Source organism: Dipodomys spectabilis, unplaced genomic scaffold (genome assembly GCF_019054845.1).
Source record: "Dipodomys spectabilis isolate Male_0828 unplaced genomic scaffold, ASM1905484v1 ptg000032l, whole genome shotgun sequence".
NCBI classification, from domain to species: Eukaryota; Metazoa; Chordata; class Mammalia; order Rodentia; family Heteromyidae; genus Dipodomys; species Dipodomys spectabilis.
Window position 1 is genome coordinate 3,030,014 of NW_024870709.1, and position 10,133 is coordinate 3,040,146.

The 10,133-nt window shown below is 45.1% G+C and overlaps 1 protein-coding gene across 1 annotated transcript; it reads left to right on the plus strand.

Moving 5' to 3' along the window:
• Positions 1 to 218: 218 nt before the first annotated feature.
• Positions 219 to 8,620, plus strand: Adamts1 (ADAM metallopeptidase with thrombospondin type 1 motif 1). Its single transcript, XM_042676876.1, has 9 exons — positions 219 to 992; positions 2,609 to 2,955; positions 3,110 to 3,242; positions 3,409 to 3,576; positions 3,911 to 4,197; positions 4,411 to 4,597; positions 4,691 to 4,866; positions 6,008 to 6,183; positions 6,310 to 8,620. Exons 1-9 carry the CDS (start codon positions 302 to 304, stop codon positions 7,007 to 7,009), a joined length of 2,865 nt encoding a protein of 954 aa, XP_042532810.1. The 5' UTR covers positions 219 to 301; the 3' UTR covers positions 7,010 to 8,620.
• The last annotated feature ends 1,513 nt before the right edge of the window (positions 8,621 to 10,133 follow it).

Genomic DNA, 10,133 nt, shown 5'->3' on the forward strand with positions numbered 1-10,133 from the left:
GTGTCTCCAACTTTGCGCTCTCCGAGGGGGTGGGAAAAAAAAACCCAACTTCCCGCAGCTCCGTCTTCTAAGGGACTCAGGAAGCTTCGGTTGTCTCCGGCTGTGCGCGCCATTAGCCTCATTTTTAATAGAAAAGAATAACCGTCCTGGTTCACTTGAAAGATCCAGAACAAAAAAGCGCTCTCCCCGGCTGAGCGCGCGGCGGTGCGCGGCGCGTCCCGGCGGGTCTCCAGTGCCAGCCCAGCGATCCCGACAGGGGGGTGTCGAAGGGACCAAGTCTGGTGACGACGTGGAGACCACCATGCCGGTGCCACGATCTCGGAGCTCTCGGCCTGCACCCTCCAGGGTGATCGCGTTGCTGCCGCCGCTGCTGCTCGCGGCGGCCGCCGGGCTGCTGTCCGTGCCGGGCGCTCACGGGCGCCCCACCGAGGAGGACGAAGAGTTGGTGCTCCCCACGCTGGAGCGCGCCGGCGGCCGGGGGACCACGCGCCTCCTCCTGGAGGCCTTTGGTCAGCCATTGCACCTGAAGCTGCATCCGGATCACGGGTTCTTGGCGCCCGGCTTCACACTCCAGACCGTGGGGCGCAGACCCGAACCCGAGACGCAGCGTCTGGAGCCCGCCGGCGACCTGGCCCACTGCTTCTATTCCGGCACGGTGAATGGTGACCCCAATTCAGCCGCTGCCCTTAGCCTCTGCGAGGGTGTTCGAGGCGCCTTTTACCTGCGGGGCGAAGAGTTCTTCATCCAGCCCGCGCCCGCCGAGGCCACCGAGCGCGTCGCCCCCCGCGCGCCCGGGGTGGAGCCGCCCGCGCCGCCGCCGCCGCCCCAGTTCCATCTCCTTCGCCGGCGGCGGCGGGGCGGCGGCGCCAAATGTGGAGTCGTGGACGAAGATCCCCTGCCAGCCAGGGGTTCAGGACCCGAGGGCGAAGAGTCTGAGACTCAGTGGCCCCAAAGAGACCGGGATCCGGAACGAGAGGGACAGCCAACAACAGGTAGAAGCCTAACCCTCTCCTTGGCTCTCCATTCATCTCTCTCCTCTCTATTGCCTTTGATTCGAGGGGTGTGTATCCTGGCTCTCAGTCACCCTAGACCTGAGACCAGACAGAAGGGAGACCTGGGGTGAAAGAAAGTAGTTTAGAAGCCAGTGTAATGAGAACTCTTATTCTGTTTGTCCAAGGAATAAATAACCAAGAAAGGATAAGTCAGTGGTTTTCTACAGACTAAGCACAAGCGATTTGACTGTGCACAAGTTCGGATTCACTCGAATCCGAAACCTTTAGTGGAGTGTGAGAATGTGTCATTTTTTTTTCTTCTATCCACTTGTGTGTGTGTGTGCGCGCGCGCGCGTGTGTGCGTGTGCGCGCGCGCGCGGCTTGGCGGGATGGTAGCTTCCCGCTGGCCAGCGCGCAGAAGAGGGCGGGGATGGAGAGGAAGGAGGAGGAACGGTGATCCCCGGGGCAGCCGTGCTCAAGATCTTCTGTGCTGTGGGCTTCTGTCCTCTCCCTCCCCCCGCCCCCCATTTAAAGGCCTGGCGGCCGAGGGCCCCCTCGCCCGACCCTGCTTGGGAGGTCTTTGCTCTACGCGCCCCGCCTCCGGGTTTGCGCTCCCTCTCGCGGCCATAATTCTGCTCTTAAAGCCTGGCTGAGTGTGAGCCCGGGGTGACTCTTCCTGCTGCGCCTTTCCCTGACTCTGTACCACAGTCCTGACGGTCCAGATGGATATATATTTTTAAATCGCAGTAGTGTCATGTTTTCTGCTCACATGTCTTGTTTTAGAATTCCCCCTCCCCCTCCCCCTTTTCCCGTGTCCGTGGCTGCTCGAAGCAGATACTTGGGTCATCACCACCCACTTTAGGATTTCTCAGGGAGTGGGGGTGGGGATGGGTGGCAGCTAGTCATCAGACTTTTTCCAAATCATCAGCCGGGGTTCAAGGCGGGAACTTGTTTCCCTGGGGCAGTGGGAGTGGGACAATGGTCTACTGGGCAGAGTGGGTGGTCCTCCTGCCGGGAACTGGCCGGAGCACAGAGCCCCAGGGACCCCTGGAATGAGAGCTGAGCAATGCAGGCTGAGATTCCTGCAGGCTCCGCCCCTTGGCAGCCGCCAGGCCCTGCCCTATGCCTTCCACGTGGAGCCTGATGGTCTCATTCAGGACTGAAGTCCTGGCTTGAGGAGTGGAAGAGTGACTCTGGGCACGCTGCCTGGTGCTGCCTTCCTCCAACATTTTTTTTCTTTTCTTTTTTTTACTATAGCTGGTGTGCACAATGCCTTGCTCAGACTGTAGGATTTCAAAGGGTCAGAAGAAATCCTTGCTTACACACACACACACACATGCACACACATGCCCACGCACACACATATACACACACACACACACACAACCTGATCTCTCCAGGACATTTTTTTAAGTTTAAAACAAAATACAAAACTTTTTAAATGACATTTTTTAAAATTAAAAGACAAATGCAAATTTTGTTCTAGTTTTTACTGTTATATTTTGCTTCTATTAGCCTTGACTCATTCGGCTTCCTTTAAATAGTCGGGAAAGATCACTGTTCTTGGATTGACCGTCCACGCTGAGCAAATGGTCTTCGTCTGTGTTTCTTTACAGTAACTGGCAGCATAAGAAAGAAACGGTTTGTGTCCAGCCCTCGCTATGTAGAAACCATGCTCGTGGCAGACCAGTCGATGGCCGAGTTCCACGGCAGCGGGCTGAAGCATTACCTTCTCACCTTGTTCTCGGTGGCAGCCAGGCTGTACAAGCACCCCAGTATTCGCAATTCCATCAGCCTCGTGGTGGTGAAGATTTTGGTTATCTATGAAGAACAGAAGGGGCCAGAAGTGACTTCCAATGCTGCCCTCACCCTGCGAAACTTCTGCAACTGGCAAAAGCAGCACAACCCTCCTAGTGACAGATACGCTGAGCATTATGACACGGCCATTCTTTTCACGAGACAGGTGAGAGCCAGGCAATGCTAATGATTGTGTTATTCTAAGAGTCAGCATTGTAGCCATGGCTGAAAGCCGTTTCACCCATGTATTCTCATTAACATTTTCATCTGTCTATAGGTGAATAGGGTCATTAATGTGGATTTGCGCTTGCTCTTTATAGGATCTATGTGGGGTCCAGACATGTGACACTCTCGGGATGGCTGATGTTGGAACTGTATGTGATCCCAGCAGAAGCTGCTCTGTCATAGAAGATGATGGTTTGCAAGCTGCCTTTACCACAGCCCATGAATTAGGTAAGTCTGTTTCAGAGTTCAAGTCGTGCCCACTTCATGAGTTCAACCTGATGATTAGGAAAAGAACAAAAGTAGGAAGTGGGAGACAAATGAGTCCTGTCTAGCATGGGAAAAAAACATGCTGCCAATTACCTCTTTTTTACTGTGAGTTTGGATCGCTTCCTAGGCCACGTGTTTAATATGCCACATGATGATGCCAAGCAGTGTGCCGGCCATAATGGAGTGAACCAGAATTCGCACATGATGGCGTCGATGCTTTCCAATTTGGACCGTAGCCAGCCGTGGTCTCCCTGCAGTGCCAGCACGATCACTTCATTCTTGGATAACGGTCATGGTAAGATGATGGTGCTACTCCTTCTAGATAGCCACCCACCATTCATACATAAGCTTGTAGATGAAGGAGATCTTTTTTTATTCAGACCTTAATTCCCAATGAAGATTGTATTGCCATCCAAGTGGCCCTCAAAATCCATTCATTCCTAGTTTGAACCGAATAAAAATATCCTACCGTTATTGATGGAGACATAATCTATAATATCTTAATAATGTTAATCTCCCTGGCATTTTCTCCTACACATCTACAGTTTTCAGACAAATACTTTATAACACTGTGATCTATACCTTGCACACTGTCGTAATCTACGTATTACCTGGCATTTTCTTTACAGGGGAATGTTTGATGGACAAGCCCCAGAACCCCATCCAGCTTCCGTCTGATCTCCCTGGCACCCTCTATGATGCCAACCGCCAGTGCCAGTTTACATTTGGGGAGGAGTCCAAACACTGCCCAGATGAAGCCAGTACCTGTACCACTCTGTGGTGTACTGGTACCTCTGGAGGCCTGCTTGTATGCCAAACCAAACACTTCCCCTGGGCAGATGGCACCAACTGTGAAGAAGGGAAATGGTGTGTAAATGGCAAGTGTGTGAACAAGACTGACAAGAAGCATTTTGATGTGAGTTTTTCTGCTAAAATGCGTTTACACACCTTTAGAATTCAGAATTCAAAGTAATGCTAAAAGATTTCTTACTGTTAAACATCCCCGTTTGTGTCTTCTGTGCAAAATCCTGTGCTAGCTTAATATTAGAATTGTTCCTTTCCTTGTACGTTTTCCCCCTCTTCTTCTCATTGGAGAATTCTAACACTGATGGTTTGTTTCCCCACGTAGACTCCTGTCCATGGAAGCTGGGGGCCGTGGGGACCTTGGGGAGACTGTTCAAGAACCTGCGGTGGAGGGGTTCAGTATACAATGAGGGAATGTGACAACCCGGTCCCAAAGAATGGAGGGAAGTACTGTGAAGGCAAGCGAGTGCGCTACAAGTCATGTAACATTGAGGACTGTCCAGATAATAATGGTGAGCAGCAGCGAATCTCTGCTTGGAGAGATGGGGTAAAGGAAATGAGCCCATGGTCAAAGTTGGAAACTGATGTCATTGTTCTCTTTCCAGGAAAAACCTTCAGAGAAGAACAATGTGAAGAACACAATGAATTTTCAAAAGCCTCCTTTGGAAGTGGGCCCGCGGTGGAGTGGACGCCCAAGTATGCTGGCGTCTCTCCAAAGGACAGGTGCAAGCTCATCTGTCAGGCCAAAGGCATTGGCTACTTCTTTGTTTTAAAGCCTGAGGTAGGGACTACTTGGCTTGCTAGCTTTTGATACAACTTCTGACTTGCTTTCTCTTTGTGTTCTACTTTTAATTTGGACTTTTATGCCTTAGCAACTGTCTGCATTGAGTTTACTGCTGCTTCTAGGGAGCCAAAATATACCACTTAAGATTCTTGCAATCACTTAGTATTATATGTATATAATATTGTATATGTTATAGACAATATATTATATATGATATATAAAAAATATATATCTTTTGAGAAATTCTTTTCTGGACAATAAGGTTTTGTACATAACTCATTGTTAGATAAATTATATATTAACACAGCCACCAGTGATTTGGGGAAAACAATTTAAGCGTAGTCCAAAGTACTTGTTACTGGACAACTAGTAGTAGCATGCACAAATGTACTTAGGAAAATGGAAGTGTCAGCATGCATATGAAACAGAGAAGCATTATTTCCTTTGCTGTTTTTCTAGTATGATAAATTTTGTTCTAAAGTAGACAAGGAAATTAAGCTGGATTGAGATTTTAATGTGTTATTAGATTGTAGGGTATGAAACCAATCCCAAGTTGCAGATTCAACATTTAGCAAATGATATACAGAACATTTTTATTTTTAATTTAGTTTAATTTTATTTTAGTGTCAGTCCTGAGAGTAAAACTCAGGGCTTGGGCATTGTCTCTGAGCTTTGTTGTTCAATGCTGGTGCTCTAGCACTTTAAGCCACAGCTCCACTTCCGGTTTTCTGGTGGTTAAGTGTAGATAAGAGTCTCAGGACTCTCCTGGCTTCAAACTGTGATCCTTAGAGTTTAGCCTTCTGAGTAGCTAGGATTACAGGTGTGAGCCAACAACGCCCAGCTTACAGTACACCTTTTATTGCAGGATTTTATTACAGGCATTGAGGGTATAGAAATAATCCAGTTGGCAATTTGTTCTTTTACTGGCCTTAGTTCTTAGGAAAATAGGAAAATAAACAAATACAAAATGTAAATTTTTTCAGGTAGCTACAGAAACTTGACAAAGTCATGCATGCCATTTCCAGAGAAAATCACTTTCATTAGTATGGTCAAGAATGCAGAGAGAAAAACGTTCATAGTCATGGAAGCTTCCTAGCCTTCCTTCTAATTAACACCCAGATGCATGTTCTCTTCACAGGTTGTGGATGGCACTCCGTGTAGTCCAGACTCCACTTCTGTCTGTGTGCAAGGCCAGTGTGTAAAGGCTGGTTGCGATCGCATCATAGACTCCAAAAAGAAGTTTGATAAATGTGGTATTTGTGGAGGAAATGGTTCTACCTGCAAGAAAATATCTGGCTCAGTTACTAGTGCAAAGTAAGTCTTTGTTTTTTAAGTCATGTATTTCAGAGACCTTATAACTTAGGTGTATCATTTTAGAAGGCTAGGGACAAATTATACTAAAATGTAATTAGTTAAACCTATTTATTTTTTCCCTCATAGACCTGGATATCATGACATTGTCACAATTCCAGCTGGAGCCACAAACATTGAAGTAAAACAACGGACCCAAAGGGGATCCAGAAACAATGGCAGCTTTCTTGCTATCAGGGCTGCTGATGGCACATACATCCTGAATGGTGACTTCACTTTGTCGACTCTAGAGCAAGACATTACTTACAAAGGCATTGTCTTAAGGTACAGTGGTTCTTCCGCAGCCTTGGAAAGAATTCGCAGCTTTAGCCCACTCAAAGAGCCCTTAACCATTCAAGTTCTTACTGTGGGCAATGCCCTCAGGCCCAAAATTAAATACACCTACTTTGTGAAGAAGAAGAAGGAATCATTCAATGCCATCCCAACTTTTTCAGAATGGGTCATTGAAGAGTGGGGTGAATGTTCTAAGTCATGTGGGTTGGGTTGGCAGAGAAGACTAGTCGAATGTCGAGACATGAATGGGCAACCTGCTTCGGAGTGTGCAAAGGAAGTGAAGCCAGACAGCACCAGACCTTGCGCAGACCTGCCTTGCCCCCAATGGCAGGTGGGTGAATGGTCGCCATGTTCCAAGACTTGTGGGAAGGGTTACAAAAAGAGAACCCTGAAGTGTCTGTCCCATGATGGGGGGGTGCTGTCCCATGAGAGCTGTGATCCTTTAAAGAAACCGAAGCATTACATCGACTTCTGCACAATAGCAGAATGCAGTTAAGCAGTGTGGGTCTGGAGGGAGAGTCAGTGGGGAAGGGCTGATGCTCGGAAATCCAGAATGCCGGAGGGATCTTATTTATCTTGCCTGTAACCAGTGAGGTGTGTCAACTTGATGGGAGGATGGAGGAGATAGGAGGTAGATCATAAGAATATGCAGCCAATTTGATAAGGTAGTTAACATGCATTATTAGACTCTGAGCAACAACACAGCACGATAAAGGCTCCAGAACATGAATTTCATTTGTTTCGTTATATCCATTACAAAAAAAAAAAAAAAAAAATGAGCCTGACACGTTGCAAGTCCTGTTTTCTGGTACTGATTGAATGCTCTGGGAAAAGAAAAGCAAATGAAAGAGAAATTTTCCTTGAAGACATGGCTTACTTAACCTCCCAAACCACATGGGGAGAACAGTTCCAGCAGGAAGTGGGATTGGCACTGCATATGGCTGATAGGTTCACAGAATGTTTATACCTTTTCTGTTAAGAATGAAAGAGTTCTGATAGTTGAAAGAAAGGCTCAGCCCTGTGAAACAACTCACGGTTCCTTCCCTGTTACCATCTCAGTCTTTGTCTGTGTGATTCATTTTGAGGAAGGAACAATTCACATATGGGTTGGTGGGCATCAAGTCTACAAAGGTGCAAATAAGCAGCAGAGTGCTAGCTACTGGGAAAACTAAAGGAGATACGGTAATCGCGGTACCTCCCAACCAGACTTTCCTCCTTATGTAAGCCTACTTGGGAAATGTGGATGTGAAAGAAAAATAATTTATGTTACAAGAAAGTCAGTAGGATCACACTGAAAAGATGCAAAGCCAGAGTAAGAATGGAGCATGTAGAACAAGGACATTGAGCTCACTCATCTTGTAATAGGGAGCCTGCTGAGGGGTAGCAGGCTCTTCCCCGTGGCAGCCAGTCCAACAGTCGTATCCTGGTGAATATCTGTTCACCCCTTCTACTGAGAGAGACTATGACTTTGTCCATGTGTACATAGTAAAAACATGTTGCTGTAAATTGTATGTACTTTGTAAGTATTGGTTGTGTGTTCCTTCTGGGAAGGACTGTAATTTGTAATAAATGCCTATAATAACATATTTATTTTTATACATTTATTTCTAATGATAAAAACTTTTAAGTTAATGTCACTTTTGTAAAAGTGCATATAAAAATAGAGTATTTATGCAATCTATGTTACTAGGAATAATAAAAGAACACTTTTGAATGTCTGCGTCTGTTTCCTGAAGTGAGAAATTAACTTCTCAGGGAAGGAACTCTGAGATACAAACATTGAATCAGGAAGACTAGTCTTTCTTGGACTGTTTGGAAATGAGATTTAGTTCTAATGAAATATGTTACCTGTATTCTTGATTTGTGGAAGTGCTCATAGAAAATGAATTAGTGGTACTTTTAGTGATAAGATGGTTACTAATGTATCTAATAATATACACCAGTGGTTGGCAAATGTCTTTGTAAAGATCCAGATAGTAAAATATTTATGGCTTGGTGGGACATTATTATCTTTGTCACAACTTCCTAACAATGCATAAGCAGCCATAAGTACTATGTAAATGGATGGGCATGACCATGTTCTAATAAAACTTTATTTACAAAAGCACGTGGTGGGCCAAATTTGTTCTATGGGTTGTTTGCCAATCCCTGATGTATATCATCAATTAAATGGAAAAAAACGGCTCGGATACAGTTTGAATTTTTGTTTCTTCCTCAGTTCTATTACATCGGTAAAATGATGTGAAAAGTACTTAAGTTATTGGGTAGAAATGAGGTCTCATAAATCTCACCTGGGAGGCATGGTGAGCCAACTTTCCAAACATTTCATTTTCATATTGAGAATAACTGAGGTGTTTGAAAGGAAAAACACAGTCCTCTATGGGTAGATTTTTATGAGTCACATCTTTTAGAAGTCATTGAGGTACCATTTAGGATTGAATAGATTCAGACTGCTTCGAAAGCAACTACAGTGCTTCCAGGAAATAGTCCATTTACTAGAAGACAAAGCCTATTTACTAGAAGACAATGTGGTTAACCACTGACATTTCCAACTTCATATTCATCCTTTTTTCCAATCCATAACAAAGGTTTTCACAGTAACATATTACCTTCGGGTGATAATTTGCCTGCATTTATTCAATTGAACCTCTCAGAAGTCCCAAGTGTTGATCCAAAGAATGTAGAGAAAGAGTCATATTCATCTTTGTTTTAGCACCTACTACTAGACTATTGGGCTAAAAGACAGAAATCAAGCCTTACTATATTGTAGAGAAAGAGTCATATTCATCTTTAGTTGTTTTAGCACCTACTAGACTATTGGGCTAAAAGACAGAAATCAAGCCTTCCTATATTGTGTTAACTAGCCTATGTCCCATTTAACACAGAATTTGGACATGAATTTCAACAACCTGCCTTGCCCTATGCACCAGCAACTTGTGATAATGGATTTGTCTTCTTGAGTACAAATCCCCACAGACAGTGGCATTGAGGACCTATAACACAGCAGTGAACATCGTGTACTGTGCATGTTCTATAAGGAAAAGAGGATTCTGCCAGGCACCGGTGGCTCATGCCTATATTCCTAGCTATTCAGGAAGCTGAGATCTGAGGATCATGGTTCAAACTAACCTGGGCAGAAAAGTTCTCATGAGACTCTGATTAACTACTCAAAAACTGGAAGTGGCACTGTGGACTGCTAATCTTGAGCACAAAGAGGCTCAGGGACAGAGCCCAGGCCCTGAGTTCAAGCCTCACGACTTACAAAAAAAAAAAAGAAGGAAGAAAGAAACAAAAGCAAAAAAAAAGGATTCATATGATTTGAATAACCCATGATGTTATTTTGGTGTGCTTTCTCACTCACCCAAGAGTTGAAGCTTTTTCTGTGTGTTTTATACTGTTAAGAATCTTAAGCTGATTTGATGTCATAAATAATGGTTCTAAAAGTTCAGGACACAAAGAAATAGAACCATTAAAAGATCTGTCATTCCCTTTGTGCTCAGTCCAAGGTTATCTCAAACAACTGCCACCTTACTACTCTGCCCTCTTCTGGTGAGAGCTTTATTTATTAGGCTCAGCAGTTTAAGATTGTATTAACACCAGTGAGAGGTTAGCTTAAGACA